This window comes from Schistocerca americana, chromosome 4 (genome assembly GCF_021461395.2).
Source record: "Schistocerca americana isolate TAMUIC-IGC-003095 chromosome 4, iqSchAmer2.1, whole genome shotgun sequence".
Classification (NCBI taxonomy): domain Eukaryota; kingdom Metazoa; phylum Arthropoda; class Insecta; order Orthoptera; family Acrididae; genus Schistocerca; species Schistocerca americana.
The window spans coordinates 444981371-445005888 of record NC_060122.1 but is presented as its reverse complement, the minus strand read 5'-3'; the positions used below and the strand labels follow the sequence as shown (position 1 = coordinate 445005888).

General features: G+C 38.8%; 1 protein-coding gene across 1 annotated transcript in view; it reads right to left on the bottom strand.

Annotated features, from left to right (window-relative positions):
• LOC124614074 (dnaJ homolog subfamily C member 7) overlaps positions 1-24518 on the bottom strand; it is a 97789-nt gene that overhangs the window by 4910 nt on the left and 68361 nt on the right. The window contains exons 9-10 of the mRNA XM_047142911.1: positions 24334-24480; positions 13573-13722 (exon numbers count right to left, since the gene is read on the bottom strand). Of these exons, the coding sequence (XP_046998867.1) occupies positions 13573-13722; positions 24334-24480 (297 nt within the window). The remainder of the gene's footprint in view (positions 1-13572; positions 13723-24333; positions 24481-24518) is intronic.

Below are 24518 nucleotides of genomic sequence, written 5' to 3'. Positions count from 1 at the left end.
AATGCAAGAAACTGTTGTAGTGACACCACTTGTGTTACATTCATAAAAACTTTTTGTGATTCGCCTGCCATTCTCTTTCCCACAACTGTCCTCCTCACCAGTGACATCAATGCTCATAGAGGAATCTCAAATGGCACCACTGAATTCTCCTCACAAGCTTGCTTGGCTGCCATGTCTGTTGTTCATTAACATGACTGGCACCCAACACAGTGACTGATTCTGTGGTATCCTGAATGTTCTGTACAAGATTTACCACTGGGTACATTTTCTGGATGCTTGCAGGGCACTGAGGCTGAGCAGATGAAGAATGTCTTCATATGGGCTCATCTCATCTGAGAGCCACAAGGATTGCACAAGACACAGCACCAAAAACACTTAATTCTGCTCGTAGATTGTCTGGGAGAACAATGGAACTTCTAACTAAGTCCCTTGCTTGGAGCTATCTTTGTAAACCAACGAGTGATTACAATGCTTATATAAAATACGGAGTGATGAATCCTGGTAGATAAATCTAACAATGAAAATAATCAGTTTTTGACAATATAATGTAGGTTTTCAAATTTCATCTTGTGCAGTCCCCAACAATCAGTCTTTCCTTCTCATCCTGTTGGATAAGTCTCCCATGACCTGAGGACTTTTCCAAACACTACCCCCTTTTCCCAAACCTCTGCAGTCCTTTTCCTTCAGCCCCTTGACACAGATGCTAGGGTAGAGCTCATTTTGTAAATCCATCTTACCAATCTGATGCTCACATGGTGCATCTTTAAGTATTAAGAGGCTGAACCATAAACGGTACACCTGTAGTCTAGATGGGTTGGACAAATACTTTTTAAAATTTTAGTAGACTAGATGTGTCTGGAACAACTGTTTCCACTGAGACACTTAAAACAATTTTTAACATCACTGTAGAAAACAGCTACCACAAGTCCAATTTTAATAAAAAACAGGTGATTTGGACAGCTTACTTTTTTAGTAGTACTTAACTGTCCCTAACCCCTACACTGCTATCCCTCCCCTCTCCACACAGTCTCCACCTCATCCCCCCCACCTTTTTGCTTCTCCCATCATGCACTGCTGCTCACAGTCTGGCCTCATCAGCCAGAGACTGTGTCGTGTGTGTGTGTGTGTGTGTGTAGGGGGTTGGGGGCTATGTCGGACAAAAGCCTTGTTGGCAGAATGCTTAGTTTCTGACAGTTTTTTTGGTGTCACTATCTGTGACTCAGCATCTTCCCTACATGGTGAGTAGCAACTATACTTTTCATAATATTGTTGCAGTCTATCCTGGGTTTTTCATTGTTTGATTTTGTTCATTAATCTGGTTCACAAGATTGTTTAAAAAAACTGTTCAGTACAAGTGAATCCTATTTTGGATTTAATGAAGTGGACACTAATAATATGAGACATCTAGTGCGAAATTTTTTTTTTTGCAATGTTTTGTTATTTATTTACATTTAAAAGCAACGAAACAAGTTTATTTTCAGTACCTATATTTTTAAGTGGCTGCCATTTTTGAAATGCCTTTCAGGATGTTTCATTTTTGAGGTTCAAACCATTGAGACTTTAAGTCTGATAATGGAGGTAAGTTTAATTTTGATTGCAGACCTATCCTTCACCTTCAATCATGCAAACCATTTAGCTATTTGATGTGACATCTGAAATTTTCCTGGCGTATTTCTTCTTCTAATAATTTCTGGGTATGCAGCCGGATCCCATTGACACTGTGGCAGAATGTCGACGGGACCCGGCTGCATACCCGGAAATTGTTAGAACATTTAGCTATTTGCCATACATGATAAAATATGAAAATGTCATCCGACAGTATCTTCATATCTTATCTACTTCTAAATCACGAAGTGTAACTAGAAATTTTTTTTATTAAAAATGATTGTCAAAACCTTTTCATAGTAAATGTGCTACTAAGGTATTTAGGAGGATTGAATTATACAAATGTGTATCAGTTAATAGGCTGCTGTGTGCCAATTCAATGGCCATATGTGTATGATGAGGTTCTTATGTCGAATGATATTTTATTATTTTATAGTTTTTGGCAAATCAATTTTAGAGACTCCCATTTTGTCGAATGGACTGTGAGGGAGTACAATACGTATGTTCCATGTATTTTCTTGATTTTCATTTATCAAACTGCCGAGTTACACCCTTATTCCCTCCTTTTTCCTCCATGTGCATTTTAATAAGATTTCCTTGTACAGAGATACTGTGCACGGAATACAAAATTGTTTAACTTATTTGATGACAAAAAAACTGTGCATGTTCACAAGACTTTTTACATTGTTCCATTACTTTTCTGTGAGCCATTTTATCCATCCATTGTTTTATTTATGCGCAAAAAATTTGAAATATCAAACAGTTATATGCTGTACAGTGGCTTGGGATTCCTGATGTGGCATGTATGTTACTATATCTTTCTAGACTAACATCTATTTTAGCAAACTGATATTTATGGTGGTTGTATGGATGATGCGTGGCAATGGTGCTGTGGTGCCCAATAACATTTTTGTTCCATTTTACTGTTGTGCCTGTGGTTTATGGCGAGCTACCCGCTGGTGTGTGTGCTGTGTGGGCACACTGTCTACATTTGATAATGTTTTCACTAATGAGCTATAATTAAATTGTTCCAATTGTGTAAAGACAATATGTAACCTTGTAACACAGGCATTTGTTTTAATAAAGCAGCTTTTCCATTATCTATATTATGTGTAAGCACAAGAATTTCTGTTTTATCTTCTACATTTCCTTTTATAAAATGTGGGCTAAATTTTTATGTACCCCGAGTATAAGGAATGTATTTCTTTGAAATCATGTAAACTGGTGCACAGGGGTGACATCTAGTGGGCTTGAATGGAGAGACATTTTTTGCCACTCCATGGAAGTAATACAGATTATCTCTTCACGTACAGTATGTACACTTCAATGGTGCTCTGCACATAACAATTTTATTTGTTTGATGAAGCTGAAATGGCTAATGATATTGACTGCACCATCACATGTAATGTTTGTAATGTGACAGGTTTCTACTCAAGTATGTTTATGTTGTACAGTTGTCGTACAGTGTTTTCTGCTTTAGATTCGTATAGTTAGGAGTGTGTTTGTAAGTTAGGCTACCTCTGTGTGATTATATTTCTGTAGGTCAGAAGATGGCCATTATCAACTAAAATTAATAACCTGATTACAAATCAACATTGTGATTCCACTCTATAATGACAGTTCAAAAGACACATTAACTACACCACCATAGGGGAACAGATAGAGCTGCTAAAGGAAAAGTGTTTACATGTCACACAGGTGGCGTGTGGTGCCTTAAAAGACAAATGAAAACCTTATCAGAAGCTCTCTCATAAAACCCAAAGAAATTCTGGACATTCGTAAAGGCTGTTAGTGGCACCAAAGTTCTAGCCCAGACACTCATGAGTGACACAGCAACTGAAACTGATGGTAGCAAAGGAAAATTAAGAAGCACTGTCTCAGATTAATTCTTGCACTAATGCAAGGCTATCTGATATCGAAATCTGTGTTGAGAAACAACAAACTGGACAAAGCTCCAGAGTTGTAATGTTACTCTTATCAGGTTGTATATAGAATGTGTTGAAGCAGGCTTTATTTAAAGCCTAATGTATTTACATTTCTCAAACAAAAATCTTTTCCCAGTAAATGGATCAAACTCAGGTCAAACTATCTATAAGATTTATATCTAAAAACAAAGATGATGTCACTTACCAAACGAAAGCGCTGGCACGTCGATAGACACACAAACACAAACATACACACGAAATTCAAGCTTTCGCAACAAACTGTTGCCTCATCAGGAAAGAGGGACGGAGAGGGAAAGACGAAAGGATGTGGGTTGTAAGGGAGAGGGTAAGGAGTCATTCCAATCCCGGGAGCTGAAAGACTTACCTTAGGGGGAAAAAAGGACAGGTATACACTCGCGCGCACACACACACACACACACACACACACACACACACACACACACACACATGTATACACAAAGATGTGACTTACCAAATGGAAGTGCTGGCAGGTCGACAGACACACAAACATACACACAAAATTCAAGCTTTCGCAACAAACTGTTGCCTCATCAGGAAAGAGGGACGGAGAGGGAAAGACGAAAGGATGTGGGTTGTAAGGGAGAGGGTAAGGAGTCATTCCAATCCCGGGAGTGGAAAGACTTACCTTAGGGGGAAAAAAGGACGGGTATACACTCGCGCACACACACACATATCCATCCACACATATACAGACACAAGCAGACATTAAATATGTCTGCTTGTGTCTATGTGTGGATGGATACGTGTGTGTGTGCGCGCGAGTGTATACCCGCACACACACACACATATCCATCCACACATATACAGACACAAGCAGACATATTGGTCTTCAAATATGTCTGCTTGTGTCTGTATATGTGTGGATGGATATGTGTGTGTGTACGAGTGTATACCCGTCCTTTTTTCCCCCTAGGGTAAGTCTTTCCACTCCCGGGATTGGAATGACTCCTTACCCTCTCCCTTAAAACCCATTTCCTTTTGTCTTTCCCTCTCCTCCCCTCTTTCCTGATGAGGCAACAGTTTGTTGCGAAAGCTTGAATTTTGTGTGTATGTTTGTGTTTGTTTGTGTGTCTATCGACGTGCCAGCGCTTTCGTTTGGTAAGTCACATCATCTTTGTTTTTAGATATATTTTTCCCATGTGGAATGTTTCCCTCTATTAATTCATATCTATAAGATTTGTCAGAAGTGATCCACAGAATTAACATTTATTATCTTTAACAGCCATCTGTTGTAGAATCATAGCTCATTTTCTGAGTCCAAACATAATTACAGTGGAACTTCGATTTTATGTTGTCCAATTTTACATTTTTATGCCATAAATTCGTAGCACCTGTGAGAAACCCTTAAGATCAATCGCAAAAAGTCGCAGGTTTTACATTTCTTGCCAGTAGGATTTCTAGTTATTACTTGATGTTTAACAAGATTGTCCTGTTTTCTTCCTATTAACATTTGATGTGACTGAACAACTTTTAAGTGGCCCAAAAGACAGATGGTTTGCACTGTGAGTGGTGGTGGAATTCAGTGAATATTTTAGGCTGTTGCGGAGAGGGGAGATGTGAGAGAGGAAATGCTGATGAATCCACAATCGGCATTGCCAACACAACTTGCAACATTTACCTTCAGCACACAATTATGATAGAATTACTACTACAATAGAAAAATATGATGGTTGACACAAAGTGTTCTGGAATGAGTCAATACATGACAAAGGGACCCAGCTGCCAACCTTTCTAGTGCCACTTATAATGCAGTCTCATCCTTTGTGAGTATTGCTGATGTACTCTATTCAGCAACAAGATCCATCTTCAACCTTTTAAATTTAAACACTGATTCTTGAAGAATACGTTCGGTCAGAATCAAGGAAACGTCAGCCACTTACAGTTAGTGAGCTCTTATTGGCTGGTGACACTCCAACAGCCAGGGCAGCCACATCACACTACATTAACACGTAAAATGAGATCACCATTTTGTTTAGGCCACTACGTATTAAGTTCACATACCTCAGCCTATGAAACATTCAAAATTCCTAAAGTACTGGACTATAAAGTATCAACACACACAGAAGCTATATATCACAGTTGGTGCAAGAATTTCAGTCTTCTCCTCCTAGGTGGCAATTTTAGCAACACTCATTGTCACTGAACATAACCAAATCACAACTCCAATAAACAAATAAGAAATAAATGTCAAAATTTTAAATCATATAATAAATCTATTAGGAAACAAGTGAGTTTTGCCACTACTAATAGTGCAGGGTTTGTAACTGAAAAGACTATAATTTTTTCTAATGATGTACAATGTAATTTAGCCATTTCCCAGCACACTATTATCACAAATTATACCTTAAAAGATATAATTTTGAGGGTTCTTTCATTTCATGTTCACCTCGAAAATAGTAAAAATTTATGGCTTATATAGCGAAATAAACTGAAAACTGCAGGATTAAAACATCTCAGATGTCTGTTTTCCACCTGCAGTGTAGCATAGCGACATCATGTTAATGTAGTGGCTTCTAGCATAGAGTGAGAAACAGCAAGCTTACTTGTTGCCTTGTTCCGAAGTATGGCTGATGTGATCAGTGTACAGCAAATTGGGTAAGCGTGGCTTCCACTTCAATTTAATTTATATAGTTATACCCCATATGCCCTTCGCTACCATGCATTGGTTTTACTTATAGTAGTTCTGCTCAGAGCACGTTGACAGAATCCAGAATGTACCATGCATCTAAGGTAGCACCCAACATAGGATACTTCATTTGCTATGTGTGGCACCACAATTAACAGGATGTAGTTGTGCGATGGCTTGTTCATCTTTGTTGTAGTCCACGGTGGTGTTTAATGTGTAGTGATGACAGACAGATTGTTATAAGTGTGACGGATTGTTGGGAGAGAGAAACGGTGAAATCACACAGGCTTGACTTTATTTCACAATCATTGGTATAAATAAGTACCTACTGTGAAGGAAAACTTGTGTGTATACACGTGCTTTCATAAAACCTGCTGTGGTTACACTACAGCAAGTGCTGAGTTTGAAGAGCCAAAGGTGTGCGTTGGCAATACTGCAGAATGCTCCACTTCAACCACTCAGAAAAATGCACAAGGAAAAGTTTACAAGCAATACACTACAGGTCACCGGGTTTGCGTCACCAGAGTATGCTGTGCTTTCATTGACTACAGAAGGAAACCACCTCACCTCCCCAAACACGTTACATTCTGATGACTATCACAGTTCACACTTTTTGGTTTAATTCCACCATGTTCATCAATGTTTGACTTTTTCTAGGTGAGCACAATGGAAAGATCTCTCAGAAACATGTGTTTTGATGCATAATTTGTGGTCGTAGCCCATCAGAAAATAGCTCTATTATCTTGCACCCAGACACCAATTTCAGTTTTTTGACATTTTTACTTGCTGTTATATATCTGATTTTTTAAAAACTGATGAAATTCATTATCACAAATTATTGTATAAATATTGTATTGTATATTTAATTTCCTTCACTTGTATAGATTTTATAAGATGTAATGGAGACGATTAGGATTTTTAATTACATATGTTTTGGCTCATATTTTGAGGGTTTTAATGTTTTACTCTATTTTGGATTTCACAATTTTGAATTTTTTAAGTCTGGACCACACAAAAACATAAAATAGGGGTTTCACTGTATGTATATGGAACTGAACAACTATCTCCTTAACAAATAGCATGAATTTCAAAAACGTTCGTATTGTGATTCCCAATATATACTTTTCTCACATATCATCCCGAAAAACATGGATCAAAGTAGTCAGGTGAATGCCGTATTTCCTGAGTTATGAAAAACATAAGACTTGGTATCACATAAACCTTTATTAACAAAAAATACAATTATCTGGGGTATTAAACAAAATTTGTGACTGAAGTGGGGATATCTTGGTATGGAAGATGCAACATATATTCTGGAATGCTGAATGACCAACAGAAGAAATAACTACAGGTGTGCACCAGGTAAGTGTGTTGCAACCCTTACTGTTAATACTGTACATTAACTAGCAACTCCTAATGCTGAACAATTTGCCTGGTGTAGTGACAATAAATTATATCCATGCAAACTTTTCTCTTGACTCAGTCTATCTAGTAGTGATAATTGAACTAAAATATCCAGTAGTTCCTGAGATTAGCCTTTACAGATAGAGAAAAAACACAGCTGTGGACTTCAATGTATAGTACAGGTACATGTAGAGGACTTGCCAGACAACATTAATAGTAACCTCAGAAATTTTGTAGAATATGCAGTTATCTATGATGAACTAATATCTCAGGAAACCAAAGATGTATCAAGTCAGAGCTCAATATGATTCCAATCTGGCACAATGATTGGCAACTTGCTTCAAATATTCAGAAATGTAAATATTGACACTTCACAAAATGCAGCAAAGTAGCATCCTATAAACACAACATCAATGAGTCACAACTAGAGTTACTTAAGTCACAAATACTTCGATGCAACAATTTATAGGGATATGAAACTGATTCATCACAGACTCAGTCACAGCTAAAACAGGTGGCACACTTTGGTACACTGGTACGATAGTGGGTAAGTGCATTCAGTCCACAAAGGATATTGCCAACAAAACAATAGTGTGACCTACACTGAGCTGTTGGTCAAGTTGTGTGGAACACATATCAAATAGGGCTAACAGGGGATATTAAAGGAGTACAGAATGGAGCAGCACAAATTGTCACAAGTTGGTTTGTGCAACAGGAGAGAATCACTCAAATGCAGAGAAACCTGAAATGGCAAATGCTGGAAGACAGGCTCAACTGTCTCTTGAAAGTATACCGATACAACTTCAAGAAACATTACTAAGTGGGCAATGCAGAAATGTACTGTAACCCCCTACATATAACTGCTGCACAGACAGAGATTAGACTTTAGTGTACACAATTACATTTAAGCAGTCTTTCTCCCCAGACACATTACATGAATGGAACGGAAAGAAATCTTAAAATGTTGTACACTCTGCCACACATTTCACAGTGGACACACAAACAGGGTGTACATAAAGTCCAGGAACACTCAATTATTTATTGTACAAGAACTAAACGTTGTACAGATGTCATGCATATTGCATTCTGAAGAGAAACTACGATTTTTTTTTTTTTAACAAACATTCGATATGCGAAGCACGAGTGACCCAGCAGACGTCAATACGGTAATTGAATTCTTGCCACACCTGTCCCAGCACAGCATTGTCAACTGTGACAGTCTCTTTCCGTATTCTCTCCCAGAGCTCTGCTATATCAAGTTTGTCATCATCATTGAGTTTCTGCACTAGCTCCAATTTGAATGGTTTCACTGACAGCTTCTGTCACAGGACTTTCCACACCATCAATGGAGCCATTTCGAGTTCACGGGATGCACGATGCACAGATTTCTTTGGACTCCTTATGAACGTCTCTCATACGTGTTCCACATTCACTTCACTCACACTTGGGTGTCCACATCTCTTTGTCGGGGGCAAGCAACCCGTCGTAACAAATTTGTTGTGCCAGTGGTAAATGGCCTTCCTTAATTGGTGGCTTCTTACTGTACTTGGTTCTAAACATCCATCAAGAAGAGCTGTAGACCACCTCTTTTTGTCGAACTCCAACACACAGAAAGCTTGCTCCGCACCTGAACTCGCCATGTTTGCTACTAGTGCTATCGGCAAACTACCAAACTACGTTGTGGAGGTATGTAAAAACTTTCAGGGTTTCTCTTCAAAATGACATATGTATGATATCTGTACCATGTTTGGTTCTTGTGCAATATATAATAGAAAGTGTTCCCAGACTTTATGTACACACACGGGAATAGACAATGATCAGTGCTGGGCTTTTTCTTGATTTTAGCTGAGAGATGCTGCTTTGTATCAAGATTACTACTAATATGCTGAGTTTATGAATGCTTATATACTCTATTAATCAAAACTGAAATTGCTTTATAAAGTAAAAGATGAACAGCAATAGTGTATTTTTTTATAAAACAATTCACAATTATACAATGGCTCAAGAATGGAGATTTGGCTGCTATTCACAGCAGATTTTCAAACATTTCCAGATGGCAGCCATTATGAAATGTTTGAAAACTATGGGCACCCACATGACCCTCCACCTGGTTCGGATTCATTGATGACACCATCATCTGGTTCGAGGGTGAAGACACACAATCCATGTTCTTCCAGAATCTCAACGCCTTCCCCCCATTTGCATCACCTGGTCCTACTCAACCCAATAAGCCATCTTCCTCAATGTTGACCACCACAAAAAGATGGCAACATCAGCACCTCTGTCCATACCAAACCTACAAACCACCAGCAATACCTCCACTTTGACAGCTGCCTCTCATTCCATACACAGAAGTCCCTTCCATACAGACTAGCTGCCTGTGGCCGTCTCATCTGAAGTGATGAGTGATCACCGTCAAAATATACTAAAGGTCTCACGGAGTCCTTTACAGATCATAATTACCCTCTCAACCCTTACTTATCTTTCCAGACATCCATTATCTCCCAAAGCCCCACCATTTGGCCACAGAGGAGCATTCCCCTTATGACTCAGTACCACCAAGGACTGGACCAATTGACTAGCATTCTCTGACAGGATTTCAACTACCTATCGTCATGCCCTGAAATGAGAAATGTCCTACCAAAGTGGTATTCTGCAGCCCATCAAACCTACACAATATTTTCTTCAATACCTACACAACCCCTGCTCCCATGTCTCATATCCCTGTGGTAGATCTAGATGCAAGACCTGTTCCATACATCATTCCACCACCTACTCCAGTCCAGTCATGATCATCTATCCCATTAAAGGCACGGCTACCTGTGAAACCCGTCATGTTCTACAAGCTAAGCTGCAACCACTGTGCTGCATTCTATGCAGGCATGACAACCAACAAGCTGTCTTTCCACATGAATTGCCACTGATAAACTGTGACCAAGAAACGACTGGACCACCCTGTTGCTGAGCATGCTGCCGAACAAGATACTCTTCATTTCAATTATAGCTTCACAGCTTGTGCCACCTGGATGCTTCCTATTAACACCAGGTTTTCTGAATTACGCATGTGGGAACTCTCCCTGCAATATATCCTACATTCGCGTAACCCTCTTGGACTCCACTTTCGTTACTCATTGTGCTTACCCATCTAGCCCCTTCTGTGTTCCCATTTCAGCACTATACATCCCTCATTCCACCGATACTCCCAGTCTTTTTACTTCTCTCGTTTCCCGCTACCCTCCCCACCCTCTGTCTAACCTACCGACTGCACCTAGCGGCCCTACTCTCCACCAGGTCTGTGCACACTACCACTAGCAGTACTTTACTGTCCCCCACCCCTACCCTGCTATCCCTCCTACTCCCCACCACAGCCTCCTCCTCACCCCCACATGGTTGCCTCTCCCACCAAGTACTGCTGCTCGCCGTCTGGTTCCAGGTGTCAGAGACTGTGGTCATGTGCATGTACATTGCGTTTGCGTGAGCGTATGCATTCTACGTTCGACAATGGCCTTGTTGGCCGAAAGCTTACTTTCCGACAATCTTTTTTGTTGTGCCTACCTGCTACCAAGCATCGTCGTTATGTGGTGAGTAGCCACTATCCTTTTCTTAATATTGTAACAATGTATTTCGTATTTTTGTATCTATGTGTCCATGGGTTTTCTTGTACACTTGTCTGCTTTTGGTGTTGGACTGTGTGACTGAGCATTTTGTTCCAGGAACTACAATAATTTTGTCTAGGCAGGAAGATGGTTTTCCTCTAATTTTCAGGTGTCCACACAGTTCCTGAATTCTTTGAACAAATAGATGGTGTCGCCATGGGGAGCCCCTTGTCCCCTGTGATGACTAATCTTCTTGTGAAGGACTTTCAGGAGTTTGCTGTTTTAAAGCCCATAGTTTTTTGGTGTTGTATAGATGAGACTTTTGTTGTATGGCCTCAAGGCAGACAAGAACTGGAGAAATTCCTTTGTCATGAACTCATTGCATGAGAACTTCAAGTTTACGATGGAAATTGAGAAAGATGGTCTGTACTAGACAGGCTAGTATGCCAGAAGAATGATCTGTCATTGGGTCATTCTGTGAACAGAAAACCCACAAACACAGACCCGTACCACCAAGAGTCTAGCTGCCATCACCCCGCACAAAAAACCTGAGCTTAGTACCTTATACACTGGATGCTTGTAATATTGGACGATGCAGAATTAGAGAACTTGGATAAGCTACACTTCACACCAAATGATAAGGAAAGCCATGCACAACTGTAATAAGAAGTAGCACACTCAGAACAACCATAAATCAACCATGTTCCTTTCATATGCCAGGAATGTTTCTTCTAAAATAGGCAGATAACTTAGGAAAAATAAAATCAAGGTTATCTTCCATCTACCAGCTAAAAGGTCCTGGTTTGAGCTGTTAAAGATGACTTACGACTGAGAAACGTGGGTGTTTACAAAATTCCCTGTAAGTGTGGTGCTGCATAAACAGACCAAATGATATGGATCATCCAGGAGCATTGTACAAAACATGAAAGGTACACCTGTCTTTGCAAACCATTAAAATCAGCAGTAGAAAACATTACTTCCATGGGAGACTAAATGGAATACAGTACAACAAAGTTTTAGCTCCAGTTTCTAGTTTCTGGGATTCACTAATCATAGAATCAGTGGAAATGTATCTTGCTCATAATTTATAAACTGTGATAATGGGTTTCAACTGTATAAAAACTGAAATCCTACAATTAAAATTATATAGTGACAGTGAAATCAACAGGGTCATTTGATATTTAATGATTAGATCATCCCTCACTTCCACGACTGAAGGCAGCATACACAACTCTGTTGTCCCATGCACATCATCACCTGATGCATGCGCTGAAAGATGCCACCACATGTCGCATTCGCGCAATTTGGAATAAATACCATGACTGCACCTGTACTCTTCAGTAGTTGTCTGCTCACACTGAAGGTGGCCAGATAGCTCTGGGCAGAAATCTCATGGCAGAATGTTGATGGAAATCAGCTGCACAACCGAAAATTATTAGATAAAGAAATACACTGGGAAAATTTCAGATGGTTTTCCATTTTCAACTTATGAGGACAATTACAACTACATTATTAAAGAATCTATGTATTAAAAAAAAAATACTGGTTTTAAGGATCTCCACACCAGAGAAAATATGTTGTAAGTCCAGAAACCTTTATGAAACTTGTTTAGAGGCATGAGAAGAGGAGTGTAGAATTGCAAATTGTTGTAATACAGTGTGGTGTGTTGGTCTCTCTGAATGAGCCATTCAGCGGCAATACTGCCACTTCAAAACTAAAGTGGATCACACTCAAACAACCATGCAGAAAAGCCTCCTAACATGGCCCAAAGAAATGTGTGCTTGGCCTGACAATAGCATATTTTTAACCAAATGTTGGTTACCAGCCAGTACAGTCTATTGTGTTCAACAATCAGAATTGCTTGCATATAACGCAAGGTGTGACGCAACAATAAAGAAACCAATACGGCACTGCCTTCATTGTTTTTGGTGAAACCAGTATTTAGACTGTTGTAAAATTATATTCCTTCTTCACAAGGAAAACAATACAGACTATTCCATTATGCAATTATCTAACTCTCCCCCCCCCCCCCCCCCCAACTCACAATGAATCACAACACTGTTCAGTGTTTCTGGAAACCGGAGCTAAAACTTTGTTAGTGTTTAGGCACACAATCTCATTTAACCAAGCTGTAGCAATCTTAAAGTTTTCAGATATATATATGCACAGAGGAACAACAAATTTTGTGCCTACCTATATACATGATAAGGCATGCAATTTTTACTGTAAACAGCACTGTCAATTTTTACTCTGATCAGATCATTTCACAACAATTCAGCACTTCAGCAGCAATAAAGTTGCAGTTTCTTCATGTTTTGCGATCATAATAGTAAAACAATTATGTCTTCACTGTCCACATGCTACTTTTACTTACTCCCCATTCCTTCAAGGTCTTCTAAATCTTGGCCATTGTCGTATCTTGCTCTCTTTTTTGGGTCTGAGAGTATTCCATATGCTTCTCCAACTTCCTTGAATTTCTTTTCTTGTTCTTTTTTCTCATCACTTGAAGCACTTGCATGACGATCTGGTGCAGCACACATGAGGAAATAAAAAAAATATTTCAACCCCATTCTGCTGCAGCAAGCAGCAAAAATTATCAAAGTCAAGAAACATACAGACTACAAAGAACATCACTAACGATACTATGCTAATATTATCAAAAATATTAGTAAACAATAGATGAGAAACTCTCAAAATGATAACCCCGATTTTAATATATACTATTGTCAGTTATATTTATCACCACTTGGTCTGAGCTAAGTTGTGTGTAACTTTTAGCATATAACTAAATGAAAGTAATAGTGTTACACAACATATACTTTAAAACTGATTTTGCTAAAATGTTCCATATAACAACAAATACTTGAAACAGTTTAAGAAACAGAAAAAGTTTCAAGAATATGTAATACCCAAAAGTGTGGGCAGTTTGTTAAATGGTTAGCAGCAACACAACTAATGCAATATTTTTTATGAATGGATAATATACCACTACTTATGCAGTCTTCATGACCTCTTGAAAATAGTAATACAGATGTCATACTTACACTCACACTAAACCATTTAGTAATAATAAGCAAGTAATGTAAGGAATAAGGTTGACAGTTCTGTACAGTTTCACTTCCATTACCAAAAAGGCATCATAACATGGCCAAAATCTTGAGGTACTATCTGCCTCAGACTTTTCACCTAATACTATTTTCATCTGACACAACAACAAAACACTGTTTAAAAAGGGAAGAAGAAGAAGAAGAAGAAGAAGAAGAAGAGGAGGAGGAGAGTTTAACATCCCATCCAGTGTCGTGGTCATTAGAGACAGAGTTTAAACCTAGATTATTTCAAAGGGACCATCCTAGCTAACCACTGTGCCACTTCACTTGGTAATGATGACAGACAGTTCTGACATACAATGTACATACGGCCTACATGGGCAGTGTCGTCCAACAGTTAATATTCTGAATCATTTTGTGACTGTGTCAAATGAAAAAAGTAGTAATTTTATCACTCATGTTCTACAATGAGAAAATGCCTTTATTTCCAAAATTATACATCTATTCTTGGTCATTTGTGAGAAACGTTCCACTTCAAACACAAACAGGCTTATATAAAAGAGTATTTAAAAGCATTCAAATACTGTTAAGAATTATACAACATTTCTATTTAAAGTCACAGCTGGTTACTATGATTAGTAGATCAATTTATGACTGTTGGACATGCTGCAACATTCTTATTCAAAATTTTGTTTCAATATTTAACTGTTTCTCTCATTTGATGGACCTACAATTTTGTGATTTTGTGCCATTCCCATCCAGAGATTCAAATGTGAGGTTAATTTAACTCTGCAACATTTTACTTTACTGTTTCACATTTTGGCTCAAAAGTGAGAAGCATAATAAGGCAACTCATAGTAGAAAGCTTTAGATATCAGATGTAAAACAAAGGTCAGTGACATAATGGAAAGAATGAATGCAGGAGTTCAAGTCTCGGTCTAGCAAGCAGTTTTAATATGCCAGGAATTTCATATCACTGCACATGCCAAACTTGATTCTACTAAAGGATCGACAAGTCTTAAGACTAAGAAGCTTGTTGCAAACAGGAATCTGGAGGCTGTTTACGACCTGTTTATACAAAAAAGATCACAAGGCAAACCGATTTATGATCCCAGTATATGTGAAAATCCAATTCAATTTAAAGAAATCTTGATGGGCTGTTGAATTTTAAAGCAAGGATAATCTGGTTAAAATGCATTAAATCAAGACAACATTTTTGAGCTTCAAATACAAGGAGAAAAACTGCTGATTCTTTCAAAATCAAACTAAGAGACGTATTGAGAAGACAAGCAGTTACAATGCTGATGACAATGGGCTTAATTGGAAAGCTTTTTTAAGAGAAACTCCTGCTTCAAACTGGAATTAGGAGCACCTGGTACCAAATTAAGCAAGGATTGTATTACTGCTTTGGGCTGTGCTAATGCTAATGGTGACCGCTGACTGCATATGCTCGTCATAGGTAAAAATAAGAAACCGCATTGTTTCAAACACATTAATATGTCTACGACACTCGTTGTTTACACCTAACAAAAAGGCATCTGGATGTATAGCATGATTTTCACTGTATGGTTTATGGAAGTTTTTGTACCCTCTGTAATTGCTTTGCAAATTTAAAAATGTTTCCACTTTAATCTTTGCCTCCATATTTGAAAGAAGGAAAGAGTGAAAGATATGACTGAAGAAATGAAGGAAGGAAGCTGTGGCTGTGTCCTTGTCAAAGCAGACTACTTCAGCATTTAGCTTAACTGATTTATGAAACCACAGAAATCTTAAATCTGGGGCATTAAGACAGGGACACTCAGAAGAGAAGTTGGACCAGTGTGAACGGGTTGTGAAAATTGTTATCAGCTGTCACACACAGCTAATATGAACAGAAAATACAATATGTGCATTCCTGCTGTTAGTCCTTTTATGTAGTCCATGGAAGATTCTGGACCATTAGGTGTCACACCAGCGTTCTAAGGTAACCACACACCAGCACAGATACTATATGCTCTCTGATCATATCAAGCTAATAGACGACATTTACTGACTAGCTGCATGCCATGTTATTTGAAATAAGAATGAAGGAGTTGAAAAGCTAATCACAAAAAGCTTAACCAGTCATTTTCAAGGATAAAATTATCACAGTTAAGAATTATTAACTGAAGTAACATTTTCATATACAGTGAATTACAAACGTAAACACAAATGTAACATTTTCAATCAAATGCCTAGCAGTTTTTCAGTCTTCTACGAACTGATGTTCTGGCTTTATAAAGGATGCATACAGATACCATCTTTGTGTGTTGCAAACAATTCATTAAAGAAATAATAACAGTGTCAAATCTATATCTACATACATACTCCCCAAGCCTTTGTATGGTGCATGGCACAGGGGACTTTGTACCACTACTAGTAATTTTTTGTCCTGTTCCACTTGCAAATAGAGTAAGAGAAAAACAACTGTCTTTATGTCAATGTATAAGCCTTAATTTCTCTTATCTTTGTGGTTCTTACGCAAGAAGTATGTTTGTGGCAGTAGAATCATTCTGCAGGGTCAGATTCAAATGGTGGTACATTAAATTTTCTCAATAATGTTCCATGAAAATAATGTCTTCCCTCCAGGGATTCTCATTTGAGTTCATGAAATATCCATAATACTTGTGTGTTGATCTAACCTACTAGTCACAAATCTAGCAGCACATCTCTGCATTGCTTTGGTGTCTTCATTTAATCCAACCTGGTGGGGATCCTAAACACACTAGCAATACTCAACAACTGATCCACTAGTGTTTCCTATGCAGTCTGCTTTATAGGTGAGGTACACTTTCCTAAAATACTCCCAATAATTCGAAGTCATTAATTCACTTCCTTACAACTGTCCTATGTGCTCACTCCATTTCAATCACTTTGCAATATTTTGCCTACACATTTTTAACTGATGTGACAATGTCAAGCAGCACACTACTAATGCTGTATTTGAATATTAAAGGAGTGTTTTTTCTAATGGTCCACATTAATTTACATTCTTCTAAATTTACTGCAAGGTGCCACTCATCACAGAAACTACAAATCTTGTCTATGTCACTTTGTATCATCGCACAGTCATTCAACAGTGATACCTTCTCTTACACCCCCCCCCCCCCCCCCCCAAAGAACCATGGATCTTGCCATTGGTGGGGAGGCTTGTGTGCCTCAGCAATACAGATAGCCGTACACTAGGTGCAACCACAACGGAGGGGTATCTGTTGAGAGGCCAGACAAACGTGTGGTTCCTGAAGAGGGGCAGCAGCCTTTTCAGTAGTTTCAGGGGCAACAGTCTGGATAATTGACGGATCTGGCCTTGTAACACTAACCAAAATGGCCTTGCTGTGCTGGTACAGCGAACGGCTGAAAGCAAGGGGAAACTACGGCCATAATTTTTCCCGAGGGCATGCAGCTTTACTGTATGGTTAAATGATGATGGAGTCCTCATGGATAAAATATCCCGAAGGTAAAATAGTCCCCTCTTCGGATCTCCGGGCGGGGACTACTCAGGAGGACGTCGTTATCAGGAGAAAGAAAACTGGCATTCTACGGATCGAAGCGTGGAATGTCAGATCCCTTAATCGAGCAGGTAGGTTAGAAAATTTAAAAAGGGAAATTGATAGGTTAAAGTTAGATATAGTAGGAATTAGTGAAGTTTGCTGGCAGGAGGAACAAGACTTTTGGTCAGGCGAATACAGGGTTATAAATACAAAAGCAAATAGGGGTAATGCAGGAGTCAATTTAATAATGAATAAAAAAAAATTGAAGTGTGGGAAGCTACTACAAACAGCATAATGAACGCATTATTGTGGCCAAGATAGACACGAAGCCCACGCCTACTACAGTAGTACAAGTTTATATGCCAACTAGCTCTGCAGATGACGAAGAAATTGAAGAAATGTATGATGAAATAAAAGAAATTATTCAGGTAGTGAAGGGAGACAAAAATTTAATAGTCATGGGTGACTGGAATTCGGTAGTAGGAGAAGGGAGAGAAGGAAATGTAGTAGGTGAATATGGATTGGGCCTAAGACATGGAAGAGGAAGCCACCTGATAGAATTTTGCACAGAGCACAACTTAATCATAGCTAACACTTGGTTCAAGAATCATAAAAGAAGGTTGTATACATGGAAGAAGCCTGGAGATACTGACAGGTTTCAGATAGATTACATAATGGTAAGACAGAGCTTTAGGAACCACGTTTTAAAATGTAAGACATTTCCAGGGGCAAATGTGGACTCTGATCACAATCTATTGGACAGAGTTTCAGGGAGACCATAAGGGAACAATTGACAGGAATGGGGGAAAGAAATACAGTAGAAGAAGAATGGGTAGCTTTGAGAGATGAAGTAGTGAAGGCAGCACAGGACATAATAGGTAAAAAGACGAGGGCTAGTAGAAATCCTTGGGTAACAGAAGAAATATTGAATTTAATTGATGAAAGGAGAAAATATAAAAATGCAGTAAATGAAGCAGGCAAAAAGGAATACAAACGCCTCAAAAATGAGATCGACAGGAAGTGCAAAATGGCTAAGCAGGGATGGCTAGAGGACAAATGTAAGGATGTAGAGGTGCATATCACTAGGGGTACGATAGATACTCTCTACAGGAAAATTAAAGAGATCTTTGGAGAAAAGAGAACCACTTGCATAAATATCAAGAGCTCAGATGGAAACCCAGTTCTAAGCAAAGAAGGGAAAGCAGAAAGGTGGAGGGAGTATATAGAGGGTCTATGCAAGGGCAATGTACATGAGGACAATATTATGGAAATGGAAGAGGATGTAGATGAAGATGAAATGGGAGATATGATACTGCGTGAAGAGTTTGACAGAGCGCTGAAAGACCCGAGTTGAAACGAGGCCCCGAGAGTAGACAACATTCCATTAGAACTACTGACAGCCTTGCGAGAGCCAGTCCTGACAAAACTCTACCATCTGGTGAGCAAGATGTATAAGACAGGTGAAATACCCTCAGACTTCAAGAAGAATATAATAATTCCAATCCCAAAGAAAGCAGGTGCTGACAGTAATAAGTCACGGATGCAAAATACTAACATGTATTCTCTACAGACGAATGGAAAAACTTGTAGAAGCTGACCTCGGGGAAGATCAGTTTGAATTCCGTAGAAATACTGGAACACGTGAGGCAACACTGACCTTACGACTTATCTTAGAAGCTAGATTAAGGAAAGGCAAACCTACGTTTCTAGCATTTGTAGACTTAGAGAAAGCTTTTGACAATGTTGACTGGAATACTCTCTTTCAAATTCTGAAGGTGGCAGGGGTAAGATACAGGGAGCGAAAGGCTATTTACAATTTGTACAGAAACCAGATGGCAGTTATAAGAGTCGAGGGACACGAAAGGGAAGCAGCGGTTGGGAAGGGAGTGAGACAGGATTGTAGCCTATCCCCAATGTTATTCAATCTGTATATTGAGCAAGCAGTGAAGGAAACAAAAGAAAAATTCAGAGTAGGTATTAAAATCCGTGGAGAAGAAATAAAAACTTTGAGGTTCGCTTATGACATTGTAATTCTGTCAGAGACAGCAAAGGACTTGGAACAGCAGTTGAACGGAATGGACAGTGTCTTGAAAGGAGGATATAAGATGAACATCAACAAAAGCAAAACTAGGATAATGGAATGTAGTCTAATTAAGCAAAACTAGGATAATGGAATGTAGTCTAATTAAGTCATGTGATGCTCAGGGAATTAGATTAGGAAATGAGACACAAAGTAGTAAAGGAGTTTTGCTATTTGGGGAGCAAAATAACTGATGATGGTCGAAGTAGCGAGGATATAAAACGTAGACTGGCAATGGCAAGGAAAGCGTTTCTGAAGAAGAGAACTTTGTTAACATCGAGTATAGATTTAAGTGTCAGGATGTCGTTTCTGAAACTATTTGTATGGAGCGTAGCCATGTATGGAAGTGAAACATGGACGATAAATAGTTTGGACAAGAAGAGAATAGGAGCTTTTGAAATGCGGTGCTACAGAAGAATGCTGAAGATTAGATGGGTAGATCACATAACTAATGAGGAGGTATTGAATAGGATTGGGGAGAATATGAGTTTGTGGCACAACTTGACTAGAAGAAGGGATCAGATGGTAGGACATGTTCTGAGGCATCAAGGGATCACCAATTTAGTATTGGAGGGCAGTGTGGAGGGAGACCAAGAGATGAATACACTAAACAGATTCAGAAGGATGTAGGTTGCAGTAGGTACTGGGAGATGAAGTAGCTTGCACAGGATAGAGTACCATCGAGAGCTGCATCAAACCAGTCTCAGGACTGAAGACCACAAGAACAACAACAACAACCTTCTCCTACACCACAGCTGTATAAGAAATCAGCCACAGACTGCTGCTTACCTGCTCCATCAGATCATTTATGTATATAGAGAATAAGAGCAGTCCTATCACACTTCCCTGGGGCACCACCGATGATACTTTGTATCTCATGAACACACACCCCAGAGGACAACAGATGGGTTCTATTACTTCAGATGTCTTTTGAGCCAATCACATATCTCGGAACTTAATCTGTATGGTAGGACTTTAACAGCCTGCAGTGGGGCACTGTATCTAATGCTTTCCAGAAATCTAGGGATATGGAATCTGCCTGTTGCCCTCCATCCACAATTCACAAGATACACAAGAGAAATGTGCCTATTGAGTTTCGAACGAGCAAAACTTTGTAAATAGATGCTGATTTGTGGACAAACTTTTCAGTTTCAAGGAAAATTATTATTTTCAAATTCAAAATATAGTGACAAATTCTGCAATAAACCAATGTTGAAGATATTGGTCTGTTAACTTGGAGGTCCTATTCATTTACCCTTCCTGTGCACAGAAGTCACATGTACTTTTTTCCAGACCCTTGGGACTTTGCTGTGGATGAGAGATTTGTGATAAATGCAACTAAATAAGGGGCCAATGCCCTATGACACCCACTGCAAAACACTATTGGGATTCCATCTGACCTGGTGGCTTACTTGTTTTCAGCTCCTTCAATTTCTTCTCTACACCAAAAAGACCTATTACTGTATGCTCCGTATGGGAGTCCGGGCGATGGTCAAACAACAGAATGATCTTCCTGCCTGAATCATTTCTTAAATGCAAAATTTAGGACTTCAGCTTTCCTCCTGCTGTCTACTGCCACACCAGACTGGTCAACAAGGTATGACCGGATAGAAGCCTTAGGACCACTTTGTGATTTGACACATGACTAGAATTTTCTCTGCTCTGGTTATCAGCGAGATCTTTTGCTAAGGTATGACAGTGGTAGACGCACCTTTCATACAGCCATCTTTTTACAGACACTTGAATTTATACTAATGTTTGCCTGTCATTATTTGCATGTTTTGTTTGGAAGCAAGAGTGTAATAGTGTTTCCTTCCTCAGCATTTACAAATGTCCATCACATTGGAACTAAATGATGTGCGCTTGCTGTCTTAGTGGGATGTTAACAACTGATTATCTGATCTTTCTAGCAAAAATACTCTCCCAGTCTTCTTGATGGATTTGTTAACTCTAGTAACCACCTTCACTAAGTGACACGATCACTATGTCTACACAGACACTTTCAATAAGGTCAGGTCTGTTTGTAGCTACAACGTCTAAAATATTTCCAGTGTGCATGGGCTGTCAAACCAGTTGCTCATGACAGTTTTGGAAAACATGTTCCAACCTAATTCACAAGACTGTGTCTGTACTACCTGCAATGAGTCTGTAAATGATCGAGTCTACAGTCTTGAACCAATGTTGCATGATATGGTTATTTCCGCACTAGAAGAGCATAGACCTACTTTGAATGATTCTGAAAGTTTCACAGTGGAATCAGGTGGCCAATAAAAATTCTCCAACAATTAACTTGAATTCACTTACGCCTCTCACTTGTGTCCAGGTAAGTTCACAGGCTGACAATTTCAACATCTATAGGCACAATATTTTTATTGATTTCAATGAACACTCTCCAATTTGGCACTGCACTGAATCACATTGAGAGAACAAGATAAATTTGTCTTTTCTGATGACATTGGCAATTAGTTGTTCACTGCAGCTAAGTGAAAACATGTTAGATCCTTATTTCCTAATGCTAGGAGAGATATATAGCTTTTTAGGAGGTTATTCATTGGCCAGTACTTGAGTTACTATCAATTAGGAGGCTGTACACCATACACAATTGTGTATTTTGTCTCCTCTAATCTGTACATTCCATGCCTAGCTAAATATTTCAAAAAACTTTCTACTTCTGGTTTCAGCCAGCTCTCAGTTCCAAGAATAATTTGAGTGCAACAACCTCTATGGAGAGCAGTTAATTGAGAAACTTTGTTACAAATACACTGACAGTTTACTGTTAAAATTTTGACAGCCACACGTCTTTACTTTGAACTGGTCTGATTTTGCTCTCTGCATATGAACTTGCAAGTGTTCAGAGGACCTCAAACTATCATCACTAGCCCAAGAAACCCCAAGTGCACTCCACAACCACACTGCTACTAGAGTAGCTGCTTCCTGTATGTTGTCCAATTCTGATTTATCAAGATAAGTCCCACAATTCTCCACCCCAAAATGCAGGTCCTGAAATTTGCAGTCAACACTGTCACAGAATCGATGAAGCCTTTAGTTGAGATCCTGCACTCATCTCCAAACCAAAGGATCCTGATCAACACTGGGTATGATGCAATGAACTGTGAGCTCTGCCTGCACTGCTCTACTAAAACGAAGCATTGAATAGGTATGACAACGTTAAGCCCTGCCTTATTCCCTCCATCCCCATTTTAAATTCGGACACAATGAAGTTCTAAGTTATAGGTCAGTAGTTTTTTATTATCACTAACAGTTTCAGTTAATAACCATCAACAGAATATGAAGGTTCACATAGTATTTATATATCATCTCATATCAATATGGTAATGTTAAATACAAGCGTATCAGAACTGCTGAGTATGAAAAGAACAAACTAGTGCCCATACTCTGGGTACTTTCTGAGAGCAGTTACCAATTTGTTCTTTTGATATTCAGCAGTTATGACGGGGCTGTATTAATAACATTCCCATACTGATGTGACACGACATGCTGCACATATAATATATAACCAGAACTGGTAGTGGTAGTAAAGGACATACAGACAGCTATGTGTCGCGTTTTATAAAGTACTGAACAATGAACTCAAAATTGGAATATTAAATACCACAATTTAAAACGTATTCACACACGAATGCACTATCACATCAATGTTTAACCACTGTTCTCGTTCAGAAATTTGTGATATTGCAAGTAGCCCTGTGCTGTAGAGACTGTAGCAGGCCAGTGTAGCCCATATGAAAATGTTACAGAGATGCTTAGGGTTTTCGACAGAAAGGCTATGTTCTCATGAGGTCCTGTTGCACAAATTCTGAGAACAAACATTTGAGAAGCACTGTCTAACAATTCTCCTGCTCTATGATTTATCTTGCACAGGAATCATGATAATCCAAATATGAAATATCAGAATGTGTGTTCCAAAATATAGAATTTTCCCCTGTACTCAATATTTCTGCATAATTAATACAAATATAGAGTAAATACAAAGCCACTAATATTAGAAAGAAGTACCCTCTACCATGCAGTTGCAGTGGAGCAAAGTATATTATGAGTTGATGTACGAACGTCATCACTTAACACAGAAACGTCCTAAAATTTTTGCCTCCAGGTTAGTTCAGACTGATAACTGCCACCTCACTAACACCATGCGATGTACTGCACTGAATCACATTGAGAGTACACAATGAATTTGTCTTTTCTGATGACACTGGCAATTAGTTGTTCACTGCAGCTTAGTGAAAACGGGTTAGATTCTTATTTCCTAAAGCAAGGAGAGATATATAGCTTTTTCAGAAATTATTCATTGGCTAGTCCTTGAGTTACTATTGATTAGGAGGCTGTACACTGTACGCAATTGTGTATTTTGTCTCCCAGCTTTAAACCTTAATGCTTTGACTAAAGCATAAACTACAACACAATAGTTATTCATAACAATAATACTTCAGGAAACAGTCTTTAGCTCTTTCATATGTATCTAAAGGCTTACTACTAACCTGGATGATGAACCAAAGCTCTTTTGCGATAAGCTTTCTTTATTTCATCTGTGGATGCGTTCTTGTCAATGCCCAGTATTTTGTAGTAGTCTTTACGTTTGGATTTTTTAAGAGCTAATTTGGCTTCTTGTAATAGTCTTCTGTTCTCTGAAGATAAAGCAAAATGTACAAATATACTCTTTACT